General features: G+C 43.2%; 1 protein-coding gene across 1 annotated transcript in view; it reads left to right on the top strand.

Annotated features, from left to right (window-relative positions):
- il34 (interleukin 34) overlaps positions 1–14,319 on the top strand; it is a 65,674-nt gene that overhangs the window by 14,275 nt on the left and 37,080 nt on the right. The window contains exons 2-3 of the mRNA XM_087995620.1: positions 660–754; positions 6,198–6,248. Coding sequence (XP_087851746.1) covers positions 660–754; positions 6,198–6,248 — 146 coding nt within the window. The remainder of the gene's footprint in view (positions 1–659; positions 755–6,197; positions 6,249–14,319) is intronic.

Genomic DNA, 14,319 nt, shown 5'->3' with positions numbered 1-14,319 from the left:
TAATTAATTAATTAATTAATTATTCTATATATTTAACTACTCAGGACATTGTAGAGGAAGCATTCCTCTGTATCTAATCCTTTAGCAGAAGCTTTATTCTGTGTCTAATCCTGTGCAATTTAAGCAAGTACAGGATGCTTTACTCTCTGCCTATCCCCCTGTTGTACCTTTCCTTGAAGAGTTTAATGGGGGACAGTATTGAGGGACCTTTACTTTCTGCTAAAAGAATAGAGAGAGCTTTATTTACAAATTAAAAGGGTAGAGGGAAGTTGATTCTGTATCTAACGCTATGCAGCTGCTCTGGAAGCTTTACTCCTGAAGAGGAGCTTATGTCCAAAACATCGACTCTCCTGCTCCTCAGATGCTGCCTGACCAGCTGTGCTTTTCCAGCACCACACTCTTCGACTCTGATCTCTCGAATCTGCAGGCCTCACCTTCTCTATATAACCTGCCGGTACATACACTGGGAGTGTGGGACAGTGCATTGCTTTACTATATCTAACTTGTGCTGTATTTACCTTGGCATTCTGAGGTGAATTAATTTTTTTGCATTCTCCAGCTCTAATATCCAACTGTGTTATCAGTGGACACAATGTGAATTGAGTCTGACCTCACTGTTATTTTTGTCTCTGTGCAGATGGAGAAGGTTGGAATGAAAGATTGTCATCACCTCATTCAATGTCGTAACGAACCCTGCCATTGGGAGCTGCACTTACAACACCAAAAATGCTGAGGCACTCCAACAGAGTTATCTGTGAGTGGATATGTTTTAATTCCCATGAGCAAATGGTTTTGACTCAACTTTTAGTAACACATTGTGAAGGATTGTGACCTTAATCAGCACAAGCATTGCGTGCTTACTTTTAAATGCCTTCATAGCTCCCTGTCTGTGATCTCATCCACCAAGCCTGTGATGCTTTGAGATGTGTTCTCTTGATTTTGGTCTCCTAAGCATGCACAGTTTTAATTGCTGCACTGTTGGCTTCCATGTCTTCTATTGCCTACAGCCTAAGCTCTGGAATCCATTCCCTAAACCTGTGCCTCTTTTGTCTGTTGACTGTTGCCACCAACACCTTTCCAAGTACATTTTTTCTCCAGGGCGTGTTTAGTCTACCGTATATGAAGATAGCCACCTTTTGGTCTAACTAGATGTGTATCTTATAGTACACAACAGATGGTTTATTGCATTTCTGTAACTATTTAAATGTTACAATGTACAGTATACATTGTTACAGAGACTGTCAGGAAGAGCTAGGCTTAGGTCTGACTGTTTCAAGATCTTGAGTTACACTCCCATCTGTCCTCGTGGCATTATTACAATGGTGGGGCTTACTGCACACCATCAGTATTAATGCTTTCAGACACACATACAACACCCTCCATGTGGAGCTCCTTAAATTCAGTCTTCCCGATTTAAACGAGAAAACCGAAAGAACTGCAGATGCTGGAAATCTGAAACAAAAGTGGAAATTGCTGGAAAATCTTAACAGGTCTGGAAACATCTGTGGAGAGCAATCAGTGTTAACGTTTCGGGTCTAGTGGCCCTCCTTTGTGATCAAACCCTTTGTTCATCTGACCTAATGTCTCCTTTTAATCCTTGGCAGATTTTGTCTGATAATGTTCTTATTTAACTGCATTAAGGTGCTATATAAATGCAAGCTGTTGGTGTTATAAGCTTTTATTTTGCTATGCAGACATATATCAAGTACACATCCAAAATAACTCTACTGGGGAAGGGTGGAGAGTTATCACCTAAGGTGTGCATTAAGGTTGGTGTTCATTACTGGGTGTTCCAAACCCAAGACCACTTCCATTGAGAAGGACAAGGGCAGCAGGTACGTCACCATCTGCAAGTTCGCCTCCAAGACACTGACCATCCTGACTTGGACACACATTGTTGTTCCTTCACTACCACTGGGTCACAATCCCAGAATTTCCTCCCTAATGATATTATGGGTTTACCTACATCACCTGGACTGCAGCGGTTCAAAAGGCAGCTCGCCACCATCTTCTCAAGGGGACCTAGGGATGGGCAATAAATGCTGGCCCAGCCAGTGACGTCCACATCCCAGGAATGAGTTGTCACCTAAATATACTTCTGATGAAGTACAAGTTCGAAACTCACTTTATCCCCGATTCCAAATTAAAAAAACTTAGCCATGGTCTTTCTGCTCTGATCAGGTAACAAAGTACTGCAATGGAGAACCTAGGTGGCCCCCTTCCTTGTGGCCCTGGTTCTCTGTTTGGGTGCTTCTCCTTATGGCCAATTGCTGCAGAAACATTAGCAGCAACTTCTTTCCAATCTGAGTTAAGAGGAACAAGTTTTCTTTAGCTCTACACCAGCCAGAAATACACGCTTGTCATACATGCTGCTGTGCTGCCCTGCTGGGATGGAGGCATTTAGCCAGCAGCGCTGGTCACACTGGCCACAGCAGTGCTGCAATCATTTAAATAAGACATCAGTCTGATGCTGATCGTGAAAACAAGCATTTTATTTTTCATCCTTTTTGCAATTCTTTGTAATTATTTGGCAATGATGTCAAGGCTCAAACTCAATAAAGAGGAATCAGAATGTTTCTCAATCAGATGAACGCCTAATTTGATTTTGGAGTGCAGGAGAAGATTTAATTAAGGCTTTTCTTTAAAAAAGAAGAATCCCACAATCCATAGCTTTGAGACTTCCCACAACTCAGCTGTGAGGAGCTGGATTTGAAACTCCGTTCCAACTCTTCAGCTGTGCTGCCCCAGACGATCTGGAATTTTCATCCTGTGCAAGGAGACTTTTTTTCTGATAAAAATCATGCCATGTGTTTCAATTGCTGAGGGAGTTCACTGCATTTCAGCACAGTCATCAGAATGAGAAACCACAGCAAGCCGTTTAGAATTGATGCTGTGTTTGAAAACCAACTCGAGGACACCACTGGAGCAGCCTCCAGCACACAGGGGGACAACCAGTGTTGGGCTGCACTCTGAAAATAAGTGCCACATTGTCAGACTGTAAACACTGAGCCAAGCAGTTGTCTTTGTCCAAGAAAGAGTTTTTTTTTCAAATAAAGAAGGCTGCCAGCAAGAATAGTGAAGATTTGGCTTCTTTCCATTAATTATCAGCCAAATAGTTCGAAGTTTAAGTTTACACAATGTCCTGGCACAGACATGATGGGGGTGAATGACCTGCAGCTGCAGTTATGATCTTATGACTTTCCAAGATTGATTTCCTCCGAGAGCTTTATCCTCACCCTTTCCAATACTAGTATGTTTCTTATGAAAGCTGAACACGCTTTAAGGATGGGTTATGGGATACTTCAGAGTCTAGATTAGAGTGGTGCTGGAAAAGCACAGCAAGTCAGGCAGCATCCGAGGAGCAGGAAAATCGACCGATGTTTTGGGCAAAAGCCCCTCATCAGCCCTAATATGCTGCCTGACCTGCTGTGCTTTTCTAGCATAACTCTAATCTAGACTCTGATCTCCAGCATCTGCAGTGCTCTTTTTCACCTATAGGATACTTCAGCATTGTCTGACATGTTTTGTTTGCAGAATGTATGTATGGTAATAATTGGGATAATGAAGAGAGCTCCCAGGTTCAGGCTTGTAAAGGAGAAATGTGGAACAGTTGTCTGAAGAGTGACAACTAGCTTGAGCAAACCGCTCAGCAGGTTAATTGAGCCATTCACAAACTCGTGGAGCAGAAGCTGGCAGGACTGGATAGCTCGAAAGATTGGCTCCTTCCACTTACCCAATCCAATGTGAAATGTTCAGTTAGTTTTCTTGGCTGGGACTTTTAAAAGGGCTGGAAGTTGGTGGGCATGCAACTTGGTATCAGCCTCTGTGCTGTGGGAGGATTCAAAAACGGAGCCAGAACACAAAGTAGATCACTTAAGCTATTCAAGAGCAAAATTACCATTTTTCAATCAGAATCCAGCACTGCAGAACAATCTGTCTGGCAGGTTGCAGATGGTCTCCGACAACTGAATGGCTTATGGGTCTCTCAACGGCCGCGGGTTACCCTGGCTTGCCCACATGTGTCACCACTTTACATATGAAGTGAAAGGAGAGGACAAATAGTATTGTGCAACATCCTGTTACATGATGGGCTTCATTTTTGAATCCTTCCACAGTGCCAGATCACCACCTTGATCTTGAGCGACTGCTAGTAAAGGCAACTTGGGGTTTGACTTGCTACCCAATGCTTCCTAGCGGGCAGCTAGTTGTGGTCAATTATTTTCAATTAATGAACCCCAATAAGATCTGGTTCCTGCATCAATTGCAATTCCCATTTGGCAATATGGGCAGCTCATGTTAGTGGGGACCATGTCATGTCAACGTGTGGGATTATCATCTGTAACAAGCCCCCATCTCTGGTTCCTGCTCCAAGTGTACAATGGGATCTCGATCAGATGGGCCAATAGGCTGAGGGGTGGCAGATGGAGTTTAATTTAGATAAATGCGAGGTGCTGTATTTTGGGAAAGCAAATCTTAGCAGGACTTATACATTTAATGGTAAGGTCCTAGGGAGTGTTGCTGAACAAAGAGACCTTGGAGTGCAGGTTCATAGCTCCTTGAAAGTGGAGTGGCAGGTAGATAGGATAGTGAAGAAGGCGTTTGGTATGCTTTCCTTTATTGGTCAGAGTATTGAGTACAGGAGTTGGGAGGTCATGTTGCAGCTGTACAGGACATTGGTTAGGCCACTTTTGGAATATTCTTATTGGAAGGATGTTTAAAACTTGGAAGGGTTCAGAAAAGATTTACAAGGATGTTACCAGGGCTGGAGGATTTGAGCTATAGGGAGAGGTTGAATAGGCTGGAGCTGTTTTCCCTGGAGCATCAGAGGCTGAGAGGTGACTTTATAGAGGTTTATAAAATCATGAGGCGGATCGATAGGATAAATAGACAAAGTATTTTCCCTGGGGTAGGGGGGGTCAAGAACTTGAGGGCATAGGTTTAGGGGGGAGGGGAAAGTTTGTAAAAGAGACCGAAAGGGGCAACATTTTCAGAGTGCTATGTGTATCGAATGAGCTACCAGAGGAAGTGGTGGAGGCTAGTACAATTGCAACATTTTAAAAGGCATTTGGATGGGTATATGAATAGGAAGGGTTTGGAAGGATATTGGTCAGGTGTTGGCAGGTGGGACTAGATTGGTTGGGACATCTAGTTGGCATGGACAAGTTGGACTGAAGGGTCTGTTTCCATGCTGTACATCTCTATGACTCTAAGTGAAAATGTAACTCCTTATGTTGGTTAAATATATGCAACAGTGACCATCAGGACATTCTGTTGCGATAAATGTCACCCCATAGTGCCATTTTTTCCTCTACCATCCTTCCAGAAAATGGACATAATGTGGGGAAGTTGTAAATGGTTTAAAATTCATTGCTTCATTCATTGAATGACATTGGTGCATCTCTGAAGAAACTAGCAATATCTGCACCCTGAGATGTTGGGGTTGTTCTTTGAGGAGAGATTGAGGGGAATGTTACTTTAGTAGACTTTAGAAGAATGAGAGTTGAAACATGCAGTATCTTTCCAGGGGCTCAGTAGGGCAGATGCACAAAGGATGTTATCCCTTTGCAAAGCAAAAGCTTTGCAATTCCAACCCCAACCCCCACCCCAGAGGGCTGTGAAGGCTCAGTCACCGAGTATGTTTAAGGCAGTCTTCACTAGGTTTCTAGCTATGAAGTGAGAATAATGCAGGAAAATGGCTTTAAAGTAGAAGATCAGCCATGATTGGTACAGCAGGTCAGGGCTGAATGGCCCATTCCAGCTCCTATTTCCTAAACTGTTATGTTCATAAATTGCTGTTAGACTCAGTCTTCAGGCAAACACTCATATTGCAGTTACAAGATCTTATCCTTACAAAACAAAACTGGGAAGTTCTAATTGAGGGATGGACCCAGGAGCTGTCAAGCATCTGAGCCATTCCATTGGACACCTGATAAACACATGTGGAAGTCCGTTTGGGAATAGCCTAACAAATCCAACCACTGGAATCTCCTAGGTAACTCCCACATTCCACAGCTCAGTCCTGGAACTGCGGATGGACTCACTATGGAGCATCCATAAGGCTGGGAATGTCATGGATAGCTCATTTAGTGAGTTGATCTAGTGTTGATCCATACTCTGCTCATAATCAGGATGGATATTCTGAAGCTGTAGGTTTTTATTGAAATATTAATCCAAAATCACATCTGCCTGTTCCACAGGTTCAGGGCAGCTTTGAGAATTAAAGAGAAAATATTCTTTCTCCATGAAGAATTTTTTATTCTTCAAATTCCCACGATATGGCGTGTAGCTGATAAGGGGGAGGGTGGGGCAAAATTTTACTGGCCTCTAAGTTGTGGGTTAGAAGCTAGGAGCTGGAAGTAGGGTGGGTGGGGGGGAAAAGAGGTAAAATCATAGGCAGCCATGGCAGAGACGTCACAAAAGCAAGGCAAAAATCAAAATCAGAAATTTTGTGCAGTTGTGAAAACAAGATTCCTGTAGAATTATCCTTCTACCCCGTGATATGTCTAAACTGTCAACAATGAATGCTTAATTGGTAATATTTATGTTATCACAATAAGTTGTTTGTTTTTTTTTCTCAATGACTCAGTGTTTATTTGCACAGTATCAAGAGGTGTGAACTGCTTAAAACTTCTATTATTGACACTTCAGTCATTTTGTCTGACACATTTACACAATTGCAGCAACTTAAAATTTTTATTCTAAACAATAATGAATGGATGTTCTTTTCTCAGGTGTTGCATTATTACTATAAAAGTGAAGTCACCATAGTCTTACCAGACTCTCATCAGAGAGAGAGAGAGAGAGAGACAACCGATGGTGGTTTAACGTGAAGGTCAGCATATCTCAGGCGAGGGAAGAGGCTTGAAAGGAGAGTCCTTCACAGTAATTTTAACTGGTGTAGGAATTAAACCAACATTGTTGACATCACTCTACATTGCTAACCAATCTCCTATCGGGTTATTGGTTCTGCTCATAATACATACTGGGTGAAAGAGCATGGAATATCAGAGCTGACATGGTTCCTGACTTCTCTGAGGTCCACAAACCACGGCTCGTGGAGGAGTTGGCCTAACTCCATGAAAATTATGAAGTGCCAGGAGATGTGGAGAGTTAGAGTGCAGGCTCACTAACTGCACCCTTATACTGCGCTAACAAAAATTTAGAGAAGATTGAATGTGAATAGGGACAGAAACCCTGGAACATGATGACTATATACAGGAGATGTGTTCAGCTGCAACTCCTGATTTGCTGCATGAAGCACTTGGAAATGTGGATGGACTCACTTTGGAGTCATCCATGAGGTTGGGAATGTTGTGGATAGCATGTTTAGTGAGCTGGTGACACCACCAGTAAGGGCTTCACAAGTTGGGTGACCACCAGGAGGATGAGTAAATGTAGACAGGTAGTGCAGGCCATTCCTGTCTAAGAGGTATACTGTTTTCAATGGTATTGAAGAGGGGATGGGCTATCAGGAGAAAGCAGCAGCAGCCAGATCAGTGGCACTGTTGTGCAGCAGGTTTGGTCGAAGTGTTGGTGAGCAGTGGTGATAGGGCATTCTACTGTCAGGAACACCAGGTAGGCATTTCTGTGGCTGCAAGTGAGACACAGGATAGCATGCTGCCTCCTTGGTGCCAGGGTAAAAGATGTCTCTGAGCAGGCGTGGGATATTCTGAAAGAGGAGGGTGAGCAACCAAGGGTTATGGGCCACTTTTTGGTACCAATGAAAAGGAGAAAGAGAGATGAGGTCTTTCAAAGGGAATTCAGAGTTATGTAAGAAATTAAATGAAAAACAGGACCTCCTAGGGTTGTAATCTCAGGGTTACTCCCTGTATCCAGTGAGGCTAGGACTAGAAAGATAATACAGTTAAATATGTGGCAAAAGAGCTAGTATTGGAAGGAGAGCTTCAGACATTGTGGATCATTAGTATGTCATCCAGAGCAGGTGGGACATTTACAAGAAAGACAGTTTGCAATTAAACTGGAGTGGCACAATATCCTGGCAGGGAGGTTTGATTGTGCCACTGAGGAGAGTTTAAGCTCGTATGGCAAGGGATCAGGAACCAGAGCACTAGGTCAGTAAGTGAAATGACTGAGAGGGAGTCTGAGACTAAGAGGAAGAATAGACAGTGAGAGTTTACTAAGGAAGGTGAGACTGACAGTCTGAAGTGTATATGACAGGTAGGGCAGATGGACTTAGAGCTTGGCTTAATATATATAAAACTATGATGTTGTACCTATCATAGAGACTTGATTGAGGGAGGACAAGACTGGCAGCATAACATTCCAGGATTTAGGTGTTTCAGGTGAGGTAGAGGGGATGTGAAGTATTAGATTACTTAGTGTGGAAATAGGCCCTTCGGCCCAACAAGTCCACACCGACCCACCGAAGCGCACCCACCCAGACCCATTCCCCTACACCTAACACTACAGGCAATTTAACATGGCCAATTCACCTAACCTGCACATTTTTGGACTGTGGGAGGAAACCGGAGCAAACCCACGCAGACGCGGGGAGAATGTGCAAACTCAACACAAGACGGTCACCCAAGGCTGGAATCGAACCTGGCTCCCCAGTGCTGCAAGGCAGCAGTGCTAACCACTTAGCCACAGTGCTGCCCCAAAGGAGTTGTTAGTGATCAGGGATATGAGGTGGGAAGTTTGTTCTGTGTGTCCACGACACTTTTTTGAAGCAATATGTAAATAATTCAACCAGGAAGGAGGCCATACTAGCCCTGGTATTGGGGAATGAGCTTGGCTAGATGATCAAAGTTTAATGGAGGAATAGTGACCATAATTGTGTAAGTTTTAAGTTATTTATGGATAAAGGCAAGAGTAGTCCTCAGGTGAAAGTACTGAACTGGGGGAAGGCTAACTACCACAATGTTAGGCAGGCACTGGGGAATGTAGACTGGAGACAGCTGTTTGTAAATCCACATCTGGCATGTGGGAATCATCCACAGGTCAGTTGTTTAGAGTTCAAGATCAGCATCTTTCTTTGAAAATGAAAGATAAGAATAGCAAGGTTTGGGAACCATGGATGACAAGAGAAATTGACAGCTTAGTAAAAAAGAGAAAGAAGACATACTTAGGAAACTGAAGACAGACAGAGCCCTCAAAAATACAAAGATAGCAGAAAAAACTCAATCAAGGAATTAGGGGAGCTAAAATGGGAATTTATGCATGGAACCAGAGGATGTGGGGAATGAATACTTTACATTATAGAATCCCTACAATACAATTTGAGGCAATTCAGCCCATCTAGTCTGCACCAACCCTATGCAGAGCATCCCACCCTATCCCCATAACCCATATTTAGCCATCTAGCCTGCACATCTCTGAACACTACGTGGCAATTTAGCATGACCAATCCACCTAACCTGCATATCTCAGAACCGTGGGAGGAAACTGGAGCACCGAAGGAAATCCACATAAGACATGAGGAGAACAAGCAAACTCCCAACAGACAGTCACCTAAGACTGAAATCGAATCCAGGTCCCCGGTGAGGCAGAAGTGCGAATCACTGAGTTATTGGACATCAAAACATGTATTCACAATGGAGAGGGACATGGTGGATGATGAGTCTCAGGAGGGATATGTTGATATTCTGGGGCATATCAACATAAAAAGCATGTTTTGAAAAGCACGAAGGTAGACAAGTCCCCAGAACCTGATAGGATTCATCCCAGGATTACGATTGAGGCATGTGAGGAAATTCCTGGGGCCTTGTGTGAAATCTTTGTATCCTCTTTAGTCAATGGAGAGGTCCCAGAGAATTAGAGAATAGCCGATGTTGTTCCTTTGTTTAAGAAAGGCAACAGGGAAAATGCAGGAAATTACATCAGTGAGCCTTACATCAGTAGTAGGGAAATTATTGGAGAAGAATCTTGGGGATAGGATTTACTCACATTTGGAAAAATATGGACTTATTAGCAATAGGCAGCATGGCTTTCTGTGATGAAGATTGTGTCTCACAAACTTGATTGAACTTTTTTAAAGAAATGACAAAGATGATTTCTGAGGATAAGGTGATAAATGTTGTGCATTTGTACTTTTAGCAGGGCCTTTGACAAGGCTGATACAGACAATTAAGTCACATGGAATCTGCAGTGAGCTTAATGTAGAAGACAGAAGCATTGGAAAGGAGATCTAAAGGCAGTGGTATTCCACAGAAATTAGTGCAGGGACCCCTGTTTGTAATATATGAAAGTTTAGTGGTGAATGCAGGTGACATGGTTAGTAATTTTGTGGACAACACAACCTAGGGCAGCTGCAAATAGTGAGGAAGATTGTCAAAGGATAAAGCAGCATATAGAAAAGCAGGAGATCTGCGAGGAGAAATGGCAGGTGGAGTTTAATCTGGACAACTGTGATGTGATGCATTTTGGAAGATCTAATAGAAGAAGGAAATATACAGTATAAAGCAGAACCCTTAGAAGTATCAACTTGCAGAGGGATCAAGACATACATGTCCATAGTTCCTTGAAGTATTGCAACACCAGTAGAAAAGGTGGTCAAGAAGGCATCTAGCATGCTTGCCTTCATTGGTCCAGGTGTAGAATATAAAAATTGGCAAGTCTATATTGCAGCTGTATAGAACCCTAGTTGGGCCATATCTCCTCATCACATTACCAGAAGGATGAGGAGGCTTTGGAGAGGGCACAGAAACAGTTTGCTAGGACGTTACCTGGTTTGGAGGGCATTAACTATGATGAGAGATTGGACAAACTTAGTTTGTTTCCACTTGAACATCAAAGAATGAGGGGTAACCTGACAGAAGTTTACAAAGTTATAAGTAGCAGGGGGAGAATGGATAGTCAGTCTTTTTCCCAGAGTAGAAATGTCAATTATTAAGGCAAATAGTTTAAGATAGACCTTGCTAATTGGATACAAAATTGGCTTGCTGGTAGGAGACAGGGGGTGTTGGTGGATGGTTGTTTTTCAGAATGGAGGCCTGTGACTAGCAATGTTTCAAAGGGATTGGTGTTAGGTCCACTGTTTGTCATTTATATATATGATTTGAATGGAGAATATAGAAAGCATGGTTAATAAGTTTGAAGATGACACCAAAAGTTGGTGGTATAGTAGACAGTGAAGAAGGCTTTCTTAGATTACAAAAGGATCTTGATCCAATGGGCCGAGGAGTGGCAGATGGAGCTTAATTTAATGTTCATTTTTCGCTCATAAGGGCAGGACATACACAATTAATGATAGGGTCCTGGGGAGTATTGTCAAATAGAGAGACCTAAAGGTTCAGGTACATAGTTCCTGGAAAATGGCATCACAGGTAGACAGGGTGGTAAAGAAGGCACTTGACACGCTTGTCTTCATTGCTCAGACCATTGAGTATAGGAGTTGGAATGTCATGTTGTGGTTGTACAGGACGTTGGTGAGTGCGGCTTTTGGGTACGGTGTGCAGTTCTGGTTACCCTGCTATAGGAAGGATTTTACTAAATTGGAGAAGGTGCAGAAAAGATTTACCAGGATGTTACCAGGGCTGGAGGGTTTGAGTTATAAGAGGCTGGAACTTTGTTAACTGGAGTGTGTGAGGTTGAAGGGTGACCCTATGGAGATTTATAAATCATGAGGGCATAGATAAGGTGAATAGCAAAGGTCTTTCCTCCAGAATAGGGGAGTTTAAAATTAGAGAGCATGATTTTAAGGTGACAGGAGAAAGATTTAAAAAGTACCTGAGGGGCAATATTTTCTCACACAGGGTGGAATGAACTGACAGAGGGAGTGATAGATGCGGTACAGTTGCAATGTTTAAAAGACATTAAGACGGGTTCTCAAATAGGAAAGGTTTTGTGGGATATGGGCCAAATGCAGGAAAATAGACTAGTTTAGTTTGGGAAATTTGGTCAGCATGGACAAGTTAGACCGAAGGGTCTGTTTCCATGCTGTATGACTGAGATGTGAGAAGTTTTTACAGAGGGTGGTGAGTGCCTGGAATGCACTGCAAGAGGAGGTAACAATAACATTTGAGGCATCTTAATAGATTCATGAATAGGCAAAGAATAGAAGGATATGGTCCACATAGAGGCACAAGGTTTTTCTTTTAGAAAGGCATGTGTGAGTGCATTCATTGTGGGCTGAAGGGCCTGTTCTTTCTCTGTTTCTTTATATAACATTGGAGGTACGTGGAAAAGTGGAGATAAGGTAGAAGATCAGTCCCAACTGCATTGAAAAGCAGAGCAGGTTCAAGGGACTATCTTGTTCCTATTTCTTAAGTTCCACTTTTCGCTCTGATGTTGGGGTCTTGAAGACAGCAATAAAATTCAGGCTGTTTTCTGAGGTGATGGTGAGGTCACAGCTTAAATTGCTGGCTGTGGTTTGAAGAGGCAAGAGATTTGTCAGGGCAAGTCAGGACAGTTTAAGAGGTAAAAACATGAGCTGATCATTTAGCTCGATACTGTGGATGCCAAATAATTCCCACATTTATTTACCCACATAACCCACAATTACCTCATGTAACCATTGGATGTCAGTCATGATAGGTTTTCTAAGCAATATGGAGAGACTTAAGTTCAGCAGCTTCTTAGCCAGCTGGTAACAGGCTGATGCTACACATGGTCTTAAGCAGAGAGCAGTCTCCTGCCTTCTCTGCACAGAAGGCTACACTGTTATAGATGGAGCACAGGTCCCAGTGTTAGATTACAGCACTCTGGTAGAATTTGCCTTCCTCCTGAATCTAATTTATGAGCAGCCCAGCAAGAATGTGATTTTAAAAAAAACTAGCAAAGAAACAGATGTCAGCTGATGGCTTGCCTGTAGATATTAGGTTAGTTTTTTTTTTAGATTAGTGTGGAGACAGGCCCTTCGGCCCAGCAAGTCCACCCAGACCCATTCCCCTACATTTACCCCTGCACCTAACACTGCGGGCAATTTAGCATGGCCAATTTACCTAATCTGCACATTTTTGGACTGTGGAAGGAAACCAGAGCACCTGGAGGAAACCCACGCAGACACTGGGAGAATGTGCAAACTCCACACAGTCAGTCGCCTGCACCCGGGTCTCTGGCGCTGTGAGGCAGCAGTGCTAACCACTGTGCCACCGTGCCGCCCACTAATCTTCCACATTTGACATTTATCACAGCCAACCTATCTTAGAGGGGCATTAATTTACCTGGACAGAAATCTCTGATGCTGCTTGGAAGGGTAAATTTGTAAAAGCCTGTTATGGTAGGTGGGTCGAAGGAGTTACTTGCTCCTCTTTTGGGGAGGTGTAAATCACTGAGTTAGCATAGAGGCATGTCTGGAGGTTTGGTCACATGATGATCTGTCCACTTGAGGTCTGACCCAGGTTCTAGCTCTTTTCTCAAACACTCTTGACCTTCATTACTGGAAAATGATATTGCCAGGGAAAATGATCATGATCTTACCAAACTGTTTGAGGTGCTGAATGGCCTACTCCTATTCCTGTTCCCTGTGTTCCCTCCTGATTTGTCTCTCACCTGAGCAAAAACCATTTCTACTGCCTTAAGTTGATTTGCACATTGAATGTGCAAATTGATAATGCAACAGATATTTCTCTGGAGGAGTTAGCAGGAGCCTGGGAGATGAATCACCTTCTTTGACAGGCTCCCACTGAAATCAGCAGGTTTGGGAATCCCACTGTCAACTAAACCTCTTGTACTCCTATTATTTTCTGAGCTGAAAATGTGTTGCTGGAAAAGCGCAGCAGGTCAGGCAGCGTCCAAGGAACAGGAGAATCAACGTTTTGGGCATAAGCCCTTCTCCCCTACCTTCTCTCTCAGCCATCAGTGATTGCACAGGGGTTAGGAATGAGGTGGAGGCAGTACTGATCACTGGCTCCCAGATTCGTTTGAGGGGTGACATTGGAGAGTGCTCATTTGTTGAGTAATCTGTTAATCCAAATGGCCAGTATCCAAAGCAACCAATTAGACCATCATGATTGTCTAGAATGGAATAACAATTTATTGTCCCTTATATACATCTCACTGTATTGTCATAAGTATAAGTCTCCACAATTCAGTGCCAACATATTTTTAAAAATTGAGACAGAATCAGGACAAAGTTCAGCTTTTATTCCCTCCACGGCTCCTGGATTAATGGAGTGGCTAAGGACGCTGTCCCCGAAGCCACTCCTGAGGCTGCCAAAGCAAAGGTTTCCGGACCAGATCCATCGGGCCGCCACTGCTGAAGCCAACACAGAAGCAGCTGGCCATATTGCTGCCATAGTAAGGAGGGACAGACTGGACCCACTAAGTTGCTGCAATTGTTATTCAAGCCGTTACTACTTCAGTCACCACCCAAAGCTGCCACATTGCTGCCATAGCTACAAGGAACAAACCAGAACC

This window comes from Chiloscyllium plagiosum, unplaced genomic scaffold, assembly GCF_037043375.1.
Source record: "Chiloscyllium plagiosum isolate Xiang-an unplaced genomic scaffold, Cpla_swu_hap1 HiC_scaffold_17, whole genome shotgun sequence".
Lineage (NCBI taxonomy): Eukaryota > Metazoa > Chordata > Chondrichthyes > Orectolobiformes > Hemiscylliidae > Chiloscyllium > Chiloscyllium plagiosum.
Note: the sequence above shows the minus strand (reverse complement) of the source record. Positions and strands in the feature narration are given on the sequence as shown.